The following is a 19,546-nucleotide window of genomic DNA, read 5'->3' as shown; positions in this document are numbered from 1 at the left end:
TGAGTCTGTGCCAACTGCGTACGAGTCTGCGCCAACTGCGTACGAGTCTGGGCCAACTGCATACGAGTCTGCGCCAACTGAGTACGAGTCTGCGCCAACTGCATACGAGTCTGGGCCAACTGAGTACGAGTCTGTGCCAACTGCATACGAGTCTGGGCCAACTGCATACGAGTCTGGGCCAACTGCATACGAGTCTGCGCCAACTGCATACGAGTCTGCGCCAACTGCATACGAGTCTGCGCCAACTGCATACGAGTCTGTGCCAACTGCATACAAGTCTGTGCCAACTGCATACGAGTCTGTGCCAACTGCGTACGAGCTCCGTCCCACCTGTGCTCTGCAGCCCTCCTGGTGCACTGCCAAAGGAGGAGAAGTGCGGCCAGGCAGCACAGCTTCAGAGAATGCCCTACTGAACTGACAAAGGAGTCGGACATTGCAGCAATGGGAAGGTCTTATGAATACAATTGGAGAATTAAAAGAATGGAGGATACACACCCATCTGTTCAATTATTGCCAGTGTCAATAGAATAACTACATACAGGAGAAACTCTGCTTGCAGAAGGATCAAGTGTTTTAAGTAAAATAGTACATGCTCATTTTCAGTAAGTACAGTAAGTACTTGAGTTGCAGAATTGAAAGTTGTGGTAGAGGTCGTAGTAGCTAGTGGTGGTGGCGATTCTGGTAGTGGATTATGTTATTGCAGTGACCCAATTAAAAAACTTAATGAAATGCACAATTTTAAATTGCATTTATGATTCATTAAATGACATATGGAAACCGCCACTGACTTTTAATACAACCAACTGCTCAATTGTTCAATTAAGTGTTCACCCAGCATAATTGCGCCATTCCTGTTTTCAATGTCACTTGAAGGACATGTGATACTGCACCAGAAGTCCAATTATGTCATATAACAACTAATATAACATAGTATTTATAACCAAAAACCGCCAGTTTATAATGCTGTGAAGCAATGCAGTAAGCCAGTAAGCAATACAAAAAGAAAATAAATACATATACGATATGTTATTGAATGTAAGCTTGTGAATGAGATAGTTGAGTGGTCTCCGGTCGCTGTGGGTTCAGTGAGATCGGCCGTGGGTCACCAGGCCCGCCCGAGCAGCCGATTTCCCCCGCCCCGGCCCGTGATTACGCGGCTCTGATAGGCAGCAGCAGCAGAGGGAGGGCTGCCTGTCAAACGCTGTTCTTCCGCTCCGGGCAGCGCCCACAGCGCAGCTGCGGGGGGGGGGGAGGAGGGGGAGGGACGCCGCTCCCCGATTGGCTCCTGGGAAACCAGGCAGAAGAAGAGCGGGGCGGTGAGCTGCACCTCGGGAGGACGAGGCGCCGATCTTCCCGCTTCCGACGCGACTCCGCCGAACCGGGAATAACTGCGTCGGTATTCCGGACCTGAGCCGCGCTGACGGGAAAACTACAGGGAGCGACTGTCGAGAACACGTCCGCGCACACGGAGAGCTTCACTACAAGCATACACAATCGTGATTCACTATATCCGTATGTCCTCCTATGATACCCCGTGGAAGCTAAAACATCCGCACACTAGCTACAGCTTTCTTTAATGAAATAAAAACATACCTATAAATATTGACATTATGGAATCTGAATGTTTAAACGCACCACATATCGCACGTTTCCCCAAAAGACCATTTATTTCAAAACATTGGCAGATAAAACTACTGAAATGAATGCTGAAAATTGAGATGTCGCCCGTAGAATTTGAATGCACGTAACTATATTATCTGTAAATTAGTCTGCAAAGAGTGTCACTAACCTCACATTTCCAGAACAATACATATCCAGTCACTGTTCAGATTCAGAAGTACCTCATTGCACCAGCACTTAATTAATCTCCCTTTTTAAATTTACATGACACTCTGCACGGTAATGTTTCATTGAAAGTGTTATCTACATTGGGCAACTGAATTTTATTTATTTATTATTTCTTCTTTCATTAAGCTCCCCATGTTTTGTCTTGTGTACTCTTGTCTTTGCGAGTGCACTGCAACAAATCCCTAACAACTGTCATGGTTGATGCGGCAAATAAAGTATTGAAATCAGGAGCAAATGTAAAACTGTATTAGATAATATTGAAAATACAAGCACTAAGCAAATAAATTATGTAATACTGAACAATGATGAAATGTAACAAAACACTTTTTGAACTGATCACCTACAATTAAGAAAAGATTGTCAAGACATTGCCCCAATGTCCCTTTGTTATGTTCTTTCCCGTATCAGCAAAACATTTCTTAATGCATCTTACACAATGCAAATGTACACCTTGTTATGAAACGTGTTTTGAAGCCAAACCTTTGAAAATGACCATAGCTGTGGATACCATATTTATGAGCAATTAATACAGTCCCTCCCAAAAAACAATTAGTGAGTATGCCGTCATGTACATGTGCAGCACAGAAGTATGTGAGATCCCCTGGGAGACTCATCTGTCCATAATTGGCACAATCATCTGAAAGGTGACATCTTGCCTCCCACTACTAGAACTCATCTGCTGGGTATCAGTGTGACAGCCAGCAGCTGTTGGGTAAAATTAACCTGGCTTTCCACATCCACTTTTCACAACAGCAGGAATAACAGGGTATATACAAGCTACAGTTTGCAGGTACTTTTCAGTTCGACCTGAACAATGAACAACGGTGGCTGTGGCACTGATACCACAGTACAGGGGTTGTGGGTTCGAGTCCTACAGAGTCCTATAGAGGACCCCACCAAAGTACTACTTATTGTACTTATCTCCAGTTGAGCAAAACCGGCGGCCTGTAGCGGCCTGTAGCGTAGCGGTTAAGGTAAATGACTGGGACACGCAAGGTCGGTGGTTCTAATCCCGGTGTAGCCACAATATGATTTGCACAGCCGTTGGGCCCTTGAGCAAGGCCCTTAACCCTGCATTGCTCCAGGGGTGGATTGTCTTCTGCTTAGTCTAATCAACTGTACGTGGCTCTGGATAAGAGCGTCTGCCAAATGCCAATAATGTAAAAACCAGCTGCATGAATGGTTGACTTGAAACATGAAATCATTATCATGCATAAGTTGTTTAATTCTTGCATTCTTCACATATCCCACTGCGCATCCAACTTTGAAAACGAGTGTACACTCGTTTAAAACAGAAGAACTATGTACGTGCGGTGGAACCCTCTTTATTAAATGTGATTTAAGGAGAGCGGTGGCTAAATCTCTCTGGCTGCGGCCGAGGTTGGGCAGGGGTGGAGGGGGTTATAGTGAGGCAATTAACCGCTGGCTGCGAGGCGAGGGAGGCCACAAACCTGCCGTCCCTTATCAGTATCATCGCCCTCCGCGTACGGTTCAGTCTCCATGAATTAGAGGAGCCTGTGTCTGACCTGCAGCTCGCCCGGGCCCCGGGTGGGCGCACCGCCACCAGCACAGTCATTCCGCTGAGCCGGCACCGACCGGGAAGGCACCGAGTGCTGCTAACAGTCAGAGCTAAAAGTCAGACAGGCTGCGGTAAACAACTCCTTTTACAGGAATTTCAGGCCGAGACATGATCTTTGGACGAAAGCCTGCGGCCAACTCGTAGGAGGCGGATTGAAGCGACTCCAGACGAGAGCGCCGTTCGCGAGTCACGTGACGGGTTGCGCCACAAAACAACGCTCTTATCTCTTCAAACAAACACGGAAGACCGCTCCGAACCAAAGTCTGACCGGGCACAATAACAGATCTGAGGCGGACAGAAAGGTGTTGATCATATTAAGACCGGAAAAAGAAACACATTTCCAAGGGCAAAATACAAAAAAAAAACAGACAGGAAGAAAAGTTGCTATACTGTCAAGAGATAATACAGAATGTCCTGCTTCTGGAAAGATCTTTGTACACAGATCTGTACCCGGGCTATAACTGGCCCTAGAAATGTGCAAGCCACTAACAGCACCCGATGAAGGAGAGAGGAGTAGGCAAAAGGTAACATGGTGGAGTGTGTAGAATGGAAAAGGTCATCCAATCCCAGTTGGAGGCCTAGCCTCCAGTCATTTGTAACATATTTTCTCAGGAGAACTACTTCAATTAGATTTATCTCAATCTATAGGGTGAGTTATCACAGCTTCCAGCACCAGCCATTCGTCCTCTCCCAGAGAAAAGGCCCAGAGGATTAATACAGGCAGAAAGCACACAGCCACGTGGTTATGTAGTGTACACAGGTTCAGTCAACCAATCAGAAGAATTTAAGGATTAGAGAGAGACCTCTTGGGGAATGCAGAAGAGGAGGGGTAAATACATGCTTAGGGTGCATGCTCACACAGGTGTACAAGAGTACGGAATGTATCGCGTGGAATCTTTTAAAGCTTTTTTTCAAGTTAAAGGTGTGTGTGAAGAGTCTTTCCTTTCTACACGTTTCCTGCATCCTGAAACTTGAAAGGCTATTTTAACTATTAACTAGTCATGTCAATGCAGTTTAGCATTTTAAGGGATCAAAATGACAGTCATCTAACATCTGGAAAATAATCCTGCTTCAGTTCAAAGTAAACTAATGGGATGAGGGAGATAGTGAGAAAAGTTTCAGAATTAGATGAGCACTGATCTTCTCCATTAATTCCTCTGTGGGGATTCTCTAAAGGCCTGGAAATTCCTAAACCTGATTTAATTGCAAAATGACACACGCATCTAGGATGGAGCCAACAGTGTCTCCTTAGTTCTTGTTACCACGGTAACTAGCCCAACCCTCTCATGGGGCGGCCTGTAGCATAGTGGTTAAGGTACATGACTGGGAAACAGGTCGGTGGTTCTAAGCCACTCTGGATAAGAGCCAAATGTCAATAATGTAATGTAATGTAATGTAATTAAACCAGCTGGTTGTTGGACCACTTTGGCCTGGGGCAAGTGAGTCCAGGGAAGGGTTCACATAGGCATATAAAACTGCGCCTTACAACCCACACACACACACACACACACACAGACATTGGATATTTCGACACAGCGAGCAGGGAGGGGTTGTGCTGTCCCAGAATGCAGCACACCTCAGTTTGGCAACTTGATGCAGTGTTTATAAGGAAGAACACCATGTCTCAAAGATCAACGCTAATACACACCACCCAGAGAAAAGCTGACAGACTGATAATGACAAGAAACAGAACAATGGTTCTTTTAGGTACCACTTTGCTTCCATTTTCTATTATTCAAAAAGTGTATAAAAATGGGCTCCAGTGGATAGACAAGACATATTATTTTTGAAGAATGAAGTCACTGATTTCCTAATTTCTTTATTGATGCACATTTCGCTGAGACGTGAACACTAATATCCAGGCCGCTGTTAGTTTCTGGGAGGTAGTTTTTTCATGATCAGTGGATCGCTAAAACAACCAAAATGCGGCCCTCCCCCACCTCTGATTTCTCTTTCGCACTCCATCTTAATCTGAAGTGAGCTGGAGCTCATACTTTTGGCCACCACCATTTTTCTCTGCTTCTCCTGAACTCCATTACCTGACGGATTCAGCGGTGGCATCAGAAAAAGGTCGCTTTTTACCCTGAAACCCACCAGTGTTAGGTAGCAACGTTTTTCAAAATATATTAATATCTGCAGAACACTTCCTGTATCACACAATTTACATACAATTTACAGACAGACATGGAGAGCGTTTACATCCGTATTAGCGGGTTTGTCTTTTAACAGCATTGTGTCCTTAGGAGTAGATCTGATAGTAAAGGCTGAAATAAAGACTTGGTCACAGTGACAACAAAAGGTATCAACATGGAGGGGTGCGATAGAAGTACATTATGACAAAAATAATGGAAGTTCCTTTATTTTGTCAGAACAAATACGCCATTCAAATGATTTATTTTGATATTAGCATTTTGAATTGAATTGAATTCCTAAAAGGGCATAAAGAGTTTCACTTGCTGAAGAGGAGACTGAAGCCAAACGCCCCAGAAACACAGGCCTTGGCAGAGAATCACATGGAACATACCCAGTGCCTGGTGATATCTACGGCTCGCAGACATCAGCTAGTCTCCCAATGCAAAGGATTTGCCACAAATACAAAATATGAAAACTTTATTTCAGATGATACTCATTTGTTGAATTACTTTGCTCTCAAATGGGGCACTATGTATAACATTGCTGTAATTCCTACACAGATCTCCCAATATTGATGTAAATATCCTCAAATTAAAGTTGACAGTCTGCACTTTAAACTCATACTCATTGTTTTATTTCAAATCCAATGTGCTTGAGTACAGTGCCAAAACAGCAGAAATTGTGTCACTGATCCCTGTAATATGCACACGTTAAACTCGCTATTAATGGGAGCTGTCTGTTTTTCCCTGAGGGAATTCTTCCCTTTTTAGTAAAGTATGCTTTTTATTATTTTGCATATAACAACAAAACCGTTGTTGTCTTTGTCTTTTAACAGCTATTAGTTAAACTGAGTACTAAGTACCGTATTAAGTACTCTTCTGTGTTATGTGGTGAATGCTTATGGATGTCATTATGCAGTTTAAACTCTTATGTTCTCGCTATAGTTTCAGGAATATCCCACTGCATCCTAATAGAACCATTTTGCATTATGGCCAACATTAATGTTTTATAACACTGACTTCAAACAGCTTCATATTTAGAAGCCCTTATATAGTCTATAAAATGAGTACATATTGTGACCTGATAATATACATACAATATCACTGGTTACTCAAAAGGCATAGTCACCATTGTGTGCTACACACACTCTTTTGGCATTGTGATTGTCTGACTGATGCTCCTACAGTAAATGGCAGAGCAGATGCACTTCTCCTAAGAGCAAGACCTCAGATAAGTCTGGGACAGCACAAAAATGGCAATTATGACCAGCCGACATAAGTGGGGTTGCGAATGGCTGTAAAAGGCTTGGATTGTGCTGGGCACATTTTTCTTATATTACAACATCCTATGCATCTTACCCCCACAGAGGCAGAGAGCCATATCAGTCGCTAGTTATTCCTCTCCATGGGAGAGAATCTCTGAGACCAGGATTGCCTTCCTCCTGCAGCTTTTACAGCTGCTCCGCTCCCCAGCAGAGGAAAGCAGCTGAGAGGAAACAGGGATGTAGTCATCCACACAATGTTACTGAGTGCAACTCTGTTTAGCAGTTAGCCAATACTGTACCGACTACAGAAGGAGGACCACCAATCATGGTCCGGACCCCATGTACTGCATTGCTGTTAAGTACTTCATTGCAAATAATTTCAAGATTTTACCATCCCAATATTCCCTTTCCCCTCCATTCACAGAGGAATTCATTTTGAGGAATAATTGTTTCCCTGGAATTTAGCAGACACTCTTATTGTAAAACTTTTTGTATTTTTTATTATTAATATTTTAGGCATGGCACCCATTTACAGCTGGGTATTGTGAAGCAGTTCAGCTTCAGGGGACCAACATCATCCTGTCCAGGAATCGAACCAGCACCTGGACAAGGTTACAAGCCCAGTTACCTACCCAGCAAGCTACACTGTTGCCAAAAGCAGGTGTTTATACTATCCCTCCCCCACTATGCTGAATTCCATTGCTTGTTCATTTTGCAGCGAGATCATCCAGGTTAAATGTGTAGCAGTCCTAGTGTGGCTCTTGTGTGGCCGCTCTTTGTAAACAGCTTAACTATAGGCTAAAGTCACTCCCATTGGGTGTTGACACAGTGCTGGCTCTTAATGCATCTGGGAGATCAATAAACACTTCATAACGGCCATTCAATCTGCAGCCGGCGGCAAATCCGCCTCAGAGTGACCTTGCCGGCACCATTACAGACACCGCTGAAGCCCGAAAAGCCCAAATAGGGCTTTAAAAAGGCCTATGCCAGAAAAGTCTGTGAGTGCAGAAGAGGGGCGGCACGCCATCGCCAGGCTGGGGGTGCTGGGGGTCACTTAGCAACACTCTGAGATCAGAAAGGCCCATTTGCCAAACCCTCTTACATCAGGGGTGAAGGGGGCAGTCCAAGTAGAACAGCGTACCTTTAGCCTCACTGCAATACAAATCCACACTTCCCTTCATACTGCCCTTTTGCAGCGTGCAGAGACATTCATAAATGGCACTCCCCGACACAAAAACAACAAAAAACTGCATTGGGAAATAAGCAGGATTCCTGTGAGAGAGAAGCAGCGGAGTTCTCGGGAATCTGGACATAATTGGGACAGCCTGGTGATTGGTGGTTGACAGTTAGTGCATGGAAGCTGCCCACACAAAGGTATAATGCGGTTTGAGTCTCAGCAGCCTGTTGTATGGAGCGCAGTGCTGATGAGTGACAAACTGTCACACGTGTGACGCGCTGGCTATGAGACGCTACTTGTTTAGGCTTCCAGGAATCATATTGGCTCAGAACATGTTTTAGCCTACTTAGCATTAAACATAATGGGCCCCAGAGGGATTTAATGCTTGTAGCAATATCATTTTTTTCTGCCTAAAAATTCAGTTGGTTTTGTGTCGTGTGCTATGAGCTGTGTACAAAACAGCCAGCTGTCAATTCCTGCATCTGTCTCAGCACAGTGGGGGGGGGGGAAGCCAAACCCTTTTTCCGGTTTGCAGTTCCAGCTAGGCTTGCTCTGAAACAGGCTGCTGTCACGAAAGCAGAAAGCCAACCTGCTGCGGTTCAAATGTGCCCCGCATCATGTCAGGACCTCACCCTAACAAGGCAAGTCAGAATGCACATTAACATTAAACCTGTTCAATATCACCTGTTTACAATTTTGGATTGAATTAGTTTTACCTGTTTAAAAACAGAAAATGTACACTCACTGAGCACTTAATTAGGTTTTTTTTTTTTTTTTGTTATTGGTCTTCTGCTGCTGTAGCCTATCCACTTAAAGGTTTGATGTGTTGTGTGTTCAGAGATGCTCTTCTGCATACCACTGTTGTAATATGTGGTTATTTGCGTTACTGTCATCTCCCTGTCAGCTTTGACCAGTCTGGCCATTCTCCTCTGACCTCTCTCTCATTAACAAGGCGTTCTGCCCACAGACTCACTGGAGGGTTTTTTGTTTTTTGCACCATTCTCTGCAAACTCTAGCGACTGTTGTGCATGAAAATCCCAGGAGATCAGCAGTTTGAGATACTCAAAACACTGTCTGGCACCAAAAATCATTCCACGGTCAAAGTCACTTAGATCAAATTTCTTCCCCATCCTGACATTTGGTCTGACAAACTGAAAATCTCGACCATGCCTGCAAGCGTTTATGCATTTAGTTGCTGTCGCATGATTGGCTGATTACATATTTGCATTCACAAGCTGGCGTACAGGTTCAACCTAATACATTGCCTACTGAGTGGACATGTATGAATATGAAAACTGTCGATATGATCAAGACATGCCTCACAGCATGCGAGGGAATAGTCCGAAATCAACAGAAAGCCGTCCGTCTGATATGACGATCTAAGCCATTACTACATCAGGAGGTTTAGCAGCACAACAGGAGACGCAAAGCCTGAGGAGAATGTGCAAGGCATGCTGGTAACTGCAGCAGAAATAACAAGGCCCAGACACCGCAGGGAATGAGTATGACCCTTTAGAGACCAGCCTAGCAGACCGCAGGTAAAAGAGTTAACAGGTACAATGAGTCAGCTTCACACAACCTATTCGGATGTCAGCACAGATACCCTGGTGTATGTTCTGAGCACAGAGGCTTTGAAAAATATGTTGTTGCATTTTAGAAACGAAGCCCTTTATGAACAATGATGCGCAATGATTGGTGGCCTTAATTCATAATAATTATCCCGTTATTCACATCCTGTCATTTGGAAAAAGAACAGGCTCACTGGGCAGGATTCAATTCACAGACAATGTAACAATGTTTTTAGAACTGTTGTGTCCCTTCACATAATTTGTTCTAACAATTGCAATGATTATTTTTTGTTTTAAACACTGTCCTAGTTTTTATCAAAATATTTCTTGAATTATAATGACAGCACTTATTGTATTCATGGCATGACTACTGTTATGTTTTCAGAAGGAATAACATTTTATAAAACTTTTCATGACCCATGACCCCAGAATAAGTAAGTAATTCCCAAACCTCTTGCAATTCACAGATTCATCATTGAAGAGTTATGAGTATTTTAACATTTTCTTGTGAAGCTAAGACACCCCCACCTTCCCAGCCCACGGACACACGCACACACATAATTCCTAGCAGCTTAGTCAAATAAAGACATGATGACAATATTATCAAAGCACAGAGCTACAGTTAGAAAACTGTACTTGGTGAGATATATGCATAATCAGTAAAGTAAATAAAAATCTAATTTATATAAGAAAGCCATTAAAGGTTCCTGCAATAACATGAATGGATAACACAAGCGTATAATGCGCATAGAATAACATATGTAAATCACCTACATAGAACAACCCACCTGATAGCCTGCACTTTTTGCAAGTTAATTTATCATCTGCCTTCATTTCGAGCAGTAACCCCCCAGTAGGGGACAGGCAACCACCTCTTACTGTAAATTTGCCTATGGCAACCTTTGGGGGGAAAAAACTAATTACCAAGGAAAATATGGGTGCATAAATGAGCTACGTGGTATAATAGGGCCAAGTTCCAAACGCTGCAGAGGAGCTCCTTCCCCTACAGTTTGTTCAGAGCCATGCAGATAACCACACAAAATGGGAGACTGCAGAAACGCCAGTAACAAACACTGCTGTTGATGAAAGTGGACTGAATAACAGGTAGGTACCATTGATATTCAAAACAGCTATCTGCTAAAAAATAGTGTCATTCCCCACTACATAACAACTATCACAGCTTAGGAACAGAATGTTATTTAAGTTAGCCTATATAAATATATCCAAATCAACAGGTATTAGCAACTGTACCTGCTGTTACTGGACTTTGTTAAACAAATGGTAGACTCTTTCAGCATTTAAGTAGCAAATAGGTGGACCTGGACTGTACACGCAATAAGCATACCGTGCCGTCTGATCCTTTGCTTTGGGAAGGACTGCAAATACTCTTATTGCACCATTACGCAATGATTATTTGCAAATAGCTTCTGAGGCCATATGTCTGTATAGAAAATAATAAATATGGGTGGACATGCATTTCTGTGGTTGTGTGTGGGTGTTGCCTGCGGTGCAGTATGTTGTTGATAAAGATAAAGTGCATAAAGTATTACTAAAAGCGCACAGGGGGAGCAAAATGGCTTCCAAACAGGATGTGAAGCAGCTTGGGCAGGAGTTGATTAAACTGCCCCGTCACTCCACTACTCAAGATGCACATATGCTTATTTGCCCTCAGCAGAAGGTAGGGGCCACCCTCGCCCACGCCAAGGACTGGCGTCTCAGTGAGTGAAGGTCCAGACTGGGATTCAACGGAATCAAGGGGGTTAACTGGTGAGGGAGACCGTAGCAGATGCGGGAATAAACAGGGGTGGCAGAACAGGCAGAGGTCACATTAGTGTGTACACTGCCCAGGGGTACAGGGAACACGGTAATGATTCTGTTTGTTTATCGAGCACTTTGCTTAAAAGGAACAGGAACCCGCCCACTTCCCGGGGACAATAATGGCGGCGTGCAGCGATGGGCGCGGGAAACACATCTCCCGCTGTCCCGCCCCTCTGGGCCGGGGAGGCGGTGAGTCACGCAGCGTGTGCAGACACGGAGAGGGGGGGGGGGATGGGAAGAGGGCACGGCCCAGAGGTTCACCAGTTACGAGCTCGACTCAAACGGGGACCGACCCGAGAGCCGAAGGCCAAACACGCCGACTGCGATTGCTGCGCGCGGAATGGCAAGATCAAAATGATTCGCTTTCGGTTCTTCGCATCCAAAACGGAATGATCTCGGCGGACACGAGACAGAAGAGGACCCCTATCTCAAATTCCTTTACTCAAAATATGCACTGGTTTCATTTTTCCCCCCCCAAACAACACGGGTATGATTTGTTGTTTCAAACTGCAACACTGTTATAATTCCTTGAATGTCAGCCTATGTAGGCCTACTTTTTAAAACATTTTAAATAATAAGAAGGAATGTGACTCCCAGTGTTAATTCCTCTCGCAGAAACGGGTGGTGTGTTAATGAGAGGCCGGCAGGATGTATGCGTGACCTCAGACCCGGAGACCTCTGGTTCAGTGGGGGCAGGAACCAGCAGGGAGGAAAGAGAGCTCACACAGACATTTCTTTCACATTCAGCTTCCAGCAGCTTCCATGCACTCCCACTGTAAAAATCACTTCTAATGCCACAATCCCTCCACTGTCCTCCTACAGAGACAGATCAATAATAAATATAAACATTATTATTTTTCTCCTACCAAATGGCTTTAGAGGCAAACAGCCAATGCTCATGATTCTGTTTAACAAAGAAAATAAATAAACAAAACCCGAAGGAGAAATTCTCTGCAAACAAATATATTATATAATTTCCATTATACAGTATGGTGCTTTGAGCAGAGGAAAATATATTTTATGACGAAAAAGTAGTTACAAGCAACATAACGTAACCATAAACATCTCACTTAAGACATATGAACATCTTACATAACCATGTTTTTGAGATGAGGTGTGAGTAGTGATAGCTTCCCTGTGTGCTGCTCAGGGAAAAAAAGATGGGTATTCCTTTGGAAAAGTTCTTCCTGGAGGCTACAGATTACGAGCATGCAAAGAGAAGGCCAACTGGTCACCACTTGTAAAGGAGGCCTCTAGGAAGCACAATGCAATGCATGGCCAGGAATCCCAGCAGACATCAGTATGTTCAATTATTTGAGCTAAACCCGTTATCACTCCTGAAATTTCACACGCCACATACCCTGTGTGTTGGTTAAGACATTCACTAACAGCTTTTTCAGAAATGGCTTCTGGGTGACCGATGAAGAATACTGTCACATGGCAGAACTCATGACCAAACCTTTTTCAGACGCCATCTTACCTTTACGATTCTGCATGACTATAAGACCAGCAATGCCAAGCACAATTTACCAGTGAGGAGCTTACATAATGACACAAAATAGCTTGGGCAGACTTTGTTAAGCTGGTGATTACAAGTACAGCCTATTCTTTAATATAATTGTAAAAAAAAAAATCTAATATTCAGAAAATAGTTTTAGCTTTAAAATGCATTTAAATAAATGCAATGATTGCATGGGTAAGATAACACAATAGAACTACTTTGTGGTACACATGGTAATTATTTTCTCAACCAGACTGCCACTATGAAACGGAAGATAGTAAAATGCTATATGTTGCATGTTATCACGATCTAGGCCGTAAAGGAAAACGCACAGTAAAACATTGGAGGCAATGACTGAATGTTCTTGGGCGTCACGTCCATTTGGGATAGGCAACTGCTGAACTAGGCTACATTTAATTATGATACGCCCGAATATTTTAACGCAACGTCAGAGTATAAACCTGGGTAATTGAATTGTGCACGCAATTGTTTTGTCGTCTTGAATGATGAGCTAAGCAACTCGATGCATAGTTACTGTTACTGTACAATCTCGGGAACCACCCCTACTGTTTCTGACAACTCCAGTTCAGCGTGATCACCCAGTCCGCAGGGGACTGCCCCGTCTAGATTGTAATAAGGAGGCGGTTCAGGCAGGATCAAGGCAGGGACTCTCGCGCTGAAAGCCGAGATACGCTACGCTTCGCGAGCCTGCGGACGAACTGAAACGGAGGGAAACGGAGTGAACTCCCTTCCTTTTCCCTCCGAGCATTCAACATACCAATTTACTGCATCCATTTATTTAAAAAAAAAGACGACACAATATAGCGTTCAATCAACAGTTACCTGCCAACTCCCCTCAGTGTAGGCTACGTAAATATATAGGCTGTACGTTGTATAGGCTATAGTATGCTCGCCTATTACACAGGAGTCCTGCATTTAAATATCAGATTTATTAGAAGTATTTTAGGTCAGAGCAGTATTACGTTCACGAGCCTACTGTAACCTATAGGCAACCCTATGCAGCCTAGTTTCGACTACGGCGGCATTGTTTCACTCCTTGCTTGCATCCGGTATTGTACATTGGACGAACGAATAATTGTTTAATTTTTGCGACCTTTATCCGACACAGCGTTCATATGACAACGTTCATATGGCTATCCAAGCACAGATCCTACACTAATAAATGGATAAACATCATATTCATAAAATTCCCTATCCCACGGTCACCAGGAGACAGTAGCCTCGGAAAAGAACGGGGTAAAGAATCAAGTCAGCTACCTTATAAGGTCAACTATCTATATATCCTATCATATTTAAAACGTAAACGCCAGAAAAACAAGAGAGAATATGAAAGCCAGCGCACTTACGGTTTACTAAAGAGATTAAGCATAGCTCCATAGAAATGAATGCGAGCTGCCGACAAGAGTCTGACTTCAGGAGCATTCTCGCTTTGTCCAACTTCCCCCAGTTTCCGACGATTTTAAATTCTCTGGAAATCTGTAACCAATGGTCGGCGAAAAGTCCGGAGTCAAGAGTAGCTCCGCCAATACGTGCCACTGGGATGTGCGCCGCTTTTTAAACACACCCTCCACACCACAAAAGCGTACAGTAGCCGGGGCTACGACAGCGCACTTATTACAAACTCTCGGATAAACGCACAACATGCGATATTCTTTACAAATGTGAAAAAAATGTATAAACTTACATAAAAAAAGTCGAACTGAATAACCGTACGATCCTATTTAAATTTTTAGCGCAAATGACGGAGAATGTAGACTGATCACGTATGAAAAAAATGAATTCAGTCAATTATAAACCAAAGGATATGAGGAAAAACGTGACGACCCACGTGTTTTAGTCAAATCAGTCTGTTCTACTGCGTCCACATACAACAAAATACTGCAACTCCTGTGAAGTGATACTGTAGTTTAACTGTACTGTGCCATACAATGCAGTTGAAGTGCCGTACAAGAGTTCTACTTTATGAGTACTGCAAGTGAGTGCAGTGAAACTGGCAGTAATACTGTAATAGAAAAACAAGTGCGTCCAAAATATTGGATAATACTGCAGTAATACAGCAATAATTACAATCATAACAACTGCAGTTGAACTACAGTTATTTTTTGAGAGAGTCAGGAACATAATAAAATTTAGGCTACGTTTTAAATGGGCGCAAGATAACACCACCTGTCCATTGTGTTTACACCTCGATTCGCATTTACAAATGAATCTTAATTTTACAAATTAATTGTTGCCTATGGGCTGTAATGTTTTCTCCAGGAAGGCCAGCACTGTTTGGGGCATGAACAAAAAAGCTTATTATAGCACAACTGAAGTAGTTTTATTTTCGTAATGGTACACTCAAGGTTAACACAGGAGTACCTGTCTCTTTACAGGGGGCCCAGCTTTTTTATTATTTAATCTGGGAAAGGTTCTAGTTTGTATCCATAAAAAAAACCCCATAGCTGTCACTAAGGCATGCTGAATAAAATATTTCAATACAGGCAGTTCTCACATTCTCCCTGACAGTTTCTCAGCAGTGCTACAGGACATTTTAGGAACACGATCGGAAAGTGAAACGACTTCAGAGGCTGTTCTCCGGGTCTCTGGGCACAGTACAGTGCCCCAGCCCCATTTCACACACAGGCTTGTGTCCTTCTTGGACATGTTCCGCTGCAGGGACTACCGCAAAGACAGATGCGTCTTTGAGCCATGACTTGCATCTTTCAGTTTTTATGGACTGGTATGAATGAGATCTTCCAGAGCACATTTTTTTCTGGATGAAAGAAAACTTCTTTAATATTTGTTTGAAAAGAAGTTGCTTAGCAGTTTTATATTTACTTGCGTAAACAAAGAACTAGCAGAAATGTATCCTATCCAGATGCAAGGGAATGGCAGTACAGAGGAGCCTGTCTGCATCCCTAAAGCAACAATGCTATCTCAAGCAACCAGTTGAGTGCACTGAGAAATAACAAAAATATCCCAATGTTTCTCATTTCCATCACAGTAACAGTCTTCCTCTTTCTGAGCTTTCCCACAATCCCTTTCTGCAATGTTTGCAATAGGCTCAGTGTCCCGCTTCTAGACCGGCCGTGGCCCACCCGTCCCTCCTCCGAATGTTTCCCACACTCTCCCAGACCGACAGGAAGCTGACCTCCCTTGAGACCCCCGCTCCAAGAGGGAAACAATAGCCAAGTGAGCACGTGTGGGAAAACAAGAAATGTGGAGAGAATAAAACCCGAGGAAAAGAGAAAAGAAAATCACTGCAGCCAAGCTTTTGTCATGAAACAATGCCAGATGTATCCACAACTTTTCAGGGACTTAGCAACCTGCTGTAGACCATGATGCGAAGAGAAACAAACGTTCTTGGGGAAAAATGTAGGCTATTAGGCCACTCTGAAAAGAATTCCAATACAAAGTTAGAGTAAAAAGAAGCAGAGGAAAAGCCAGACTCTAATACAAATTAGATCCTTAGAATTTGAATAGCCTCCCATTGAGAGCCTTTATTTAGGGGGTATATACCTACTTAAGATGTCAGCCCATACTTTATATGACCAGACAAGACGTCACATATGGTTTCTTTAAGGAAAATAAAGTTGAACAGGCCAAACCCAACCAAAAGTTGAACCCGTTTAGTGGTCCTAAAATAATTAATACATACAGTAAGCACAAAGTATAGACAAGTCAGATTTGCTGAAAATTCCATGATAAATTATACATAAATTCCATACCTTATCCACAGCAGTGTAAGAAATCAAGTACTTTATTTGGCTTCCAATTCCAACATTTGCACTCTGCAAATTGAATCTCATTTCTTGCCGTCAAACGTTGTGGGAGACGTAGAAACAGTGCATGCTGGGAGCGAGACATCTAATGATATTTACTGCAACCATACTGTATTGAGGCGAAAATCAAGCACACACAGAGCCAGTCAAGGCTTGCAATGTGAACCCAATAACCTTACATGCATTACCCAAAACCGAGGCATAGACCAAGCCTTGTGAAAACCGATACAGCAGTGTTGTGCTTGTTTGCCAGTCTATTGCAGATTAAACCTGATGGACATACTGCCATTTTGTCATAAACAAACAGCTTTGAGCTTGGGGTTTACTGCCTACTGGTTAAAAAGTAACTACTATGCCAAGGGGAAGACTGGTATCTAATGCAATTTCCCTTCATTACAGGAATGGTCTGATGCTACATGGTGTATGCGGTCTGAAGCACGGCAGTTATCCTGTGCAAATCATCAGACACTCCCTTTTGGCTGTTGTCACGGAAACACAGGCAGTATTTTACTTTATCTACACACAGCGTTAAGCAACTGTGGTGCAATACCACTCCAGGACTCAGGAGTGCTGAGCTGAGCTCCATACATATCCAACGCTCATATTAAACTATAATATGTGGGGCTTTTCATTTACGAATGATATCATGAGTGCTCACTCTGACAAACATTGATTGACAGCACATATATAGGTAAGCCAGTCTGAGAGTAGGTTTTTTGTTTTAATTCACATTTTACCCAATTTATATTTAACAGAATAACCATAATAATGTCTTTAAATCATTACTGTTATCACCAAGTCATTCTCCAACTCTCATTCTAGGGATTCTTAGGTCAGCCAGCTCGCTAACTAATGTGAATTAATGTTAGCTAGCTAGTTAAAACATCTTGTATTAATATTCATTTCTGATTTGATATTGGCTGTACCATTGAATAGCAATTCCCAGAACAACGTGACATAAATGGCATACATTTTCCCATTGTCAGATGAGCATTAAAAATTAACAAATATAAATTACCATGTAGCTAATTAAAGAAATGTAGAGCCCCCTATATACCTCAGCTTTATCTCTTATGCACCACTTATTTTATTTAATATAAAAAGTTTAAAAGGTTAGCCAAAATCAGACATTAAATCTCCATGCAGCCAACGTCCCATTTCCAATCACAGTGAGTACACAAGGATGATTGGTTACTTTGGCACTGTGAAATGTGTAGAGAATGAGGGACCTTGCTGCTGCAAGCAAAAACATCTTTAAAGGTTCCCGGGAGCAGTCCTTGTAAGTTCTTCCGTTAATGGACGACTTCTTCAAAACTGACACCCCAAGGCATGAGCCCAGCTAGAGAGACATTCCAGGCAAGTTCTTTCATGCATGTAACGCAAGCAAATAGATGTCATCACACCAGGCAGCAAATAAGCGTAGTTCAGTGTTCAGTAAAATACAGCCGAGCATTTAAAAACTACGCACCTGAGACACGAAGGGCTGTTTTCTCTTTGCCTGAATTAACAGACACGGACAACTTTCATTTAGCATTTGGAGGCAGGGGGTGCGATTTTCACAACGATGAAAGGTACTAATTAGAAATGAAATGATCTCCCAGATTGAAAATGGGACGGAATCGATGTTTACTTAAGTACAGCGTCTGCATATCACCCAACTGGCAACTCACATTTCTGGCAGGTGATTTCATGGTTCACCATACATGACACCTGAGACATCCACTATAAAAACATTACATTAAAAGGCACAACCATGTTAGAGAGAGGGGGAAGGAGATTCCAGAAAGAAAGCTAGAGTGCTTCTAAGAATATTACATACATTCAGTGACAAATTTATTAGGTAAACTTGCACACAAGCTTGCTAATGAAAATATTTAATCAGCCAATCATTTGGCAGCAACTAAATGCAAAAAGGAATGCAGACGTGGCCAAGAGGTTCAGGCATTTTTTAGACCAAATATCAGAATAAATGTAGTCGAAGTGACTTTGACTGTGGAATGATTATTGGTTTTGAGTATCTCAAACTGCTAATCTCCTGGGATTTTCACGCACAACAGTCTCTACAGTTTGCAGAGAATTGTTCAAAAAACAAAAATCATCCAGTGAGCAGCAGTTCTGTGGGCAAAAACACATTAAGGTAATAAGAGAGGTCAGAGAAGGGCCAGACTGGTAGAAGTGGACAGGAACAGTGGTTGCATTACAGCAGTGGTATGCAGAAGAGCATCTCTGAACACACAACGCGCTAAACCTCTAAGGCTACAGCAGCAGAAGACCAAAAAGTCTAAAAAATGTATCTAATAAATACCTAATAAAGCGCTCACTGAGTGTATATACACAAAAACTATGTTTTAAGTGGCCAATACAGAAAAAGCAGAGATATGCAAATACAAGTCATAGCTCTCTTGAGAGAATGTGTGAATTCTCAGAAACCATTGCCACTGACCTGCCAACTGGGGAGGACATTTTGTCTGCTGTGAATCCACATACAGAGCAGTACCATTTTGAAAAACGGTGTTTGACGGAAAGAACTTTCATGCCATAGGTCAAATAAGAGTGCTATGTTCCCGCTGATTTTTTTTTTTGCAGTCAACCCTTAATATCACTTAAAAATTGTCTTTTTGTCTGGGTCTTCCATTCTGTTTTATGCTGTCAATAGTGGTAAAAGCTACGAAATGACTGATCTTGCACAGTGAGTGGCACACAGTAGGTCTGAGGTAAGCTCTGAGCAATCTAATCTGATTCCATACATAATGGGGTTCTGAAATGGGCAGATGGCAATGGCAGTTATTTTTATCACACAATGGAAGTGAAAAACAGTGATTCCAGACCAGCAGCCACACCGTTACAAATATATACACACCCGCATGCACATA

At 42.7% G+C, this 19,546-nt stretch overlaps 1 protein-coding gene across 7 annotated transcripts in view; it reads right to left on the bottom strand.

The window, feature by feature from the left end:
- Positions 1-19,546, bottom strand: part of dab2ipb (DAB2 interacting protein b) — a 183,977-nt gene that overhangs the window by 47,173 nt on the left and 117,258 nt on the right. Inside the window, exon 1 of one of the 7 annotated variants that reach the window (XM_061263173.1) lies at positions 14,256-14,411. The exons of the other annotated variants lie outside the window; for them this stretch is intronic. Within the exon in view, the coding sequence (XP_061119157.1) occupies positions 14,256-14,278 (23 nt within the window). The 5' untranslated portion in view covers positions 14,279-14,411. Of the gene's footprint in view, positions 1-14,255; positions 14,412-19,546 lie in introns of those variants that run through there. 7 annotated transcript variants of the gene reach the window in all.

This window comes from Conger conger, chromosome 12, assembly GCF_963514075.1.
Source record: "Conger conger chromosome 12, fConCon1.1, whole genome shotgun sequence".
Taxonomy (NCBI): Eukaryota; Metazoa; Chordata; class Actinopteri; order Anguilliformes; family Congridae; genus Conger; species Conger conger.
This window is presented reverse-complemented; position numbering and strand designations above follow the sequence as displayed.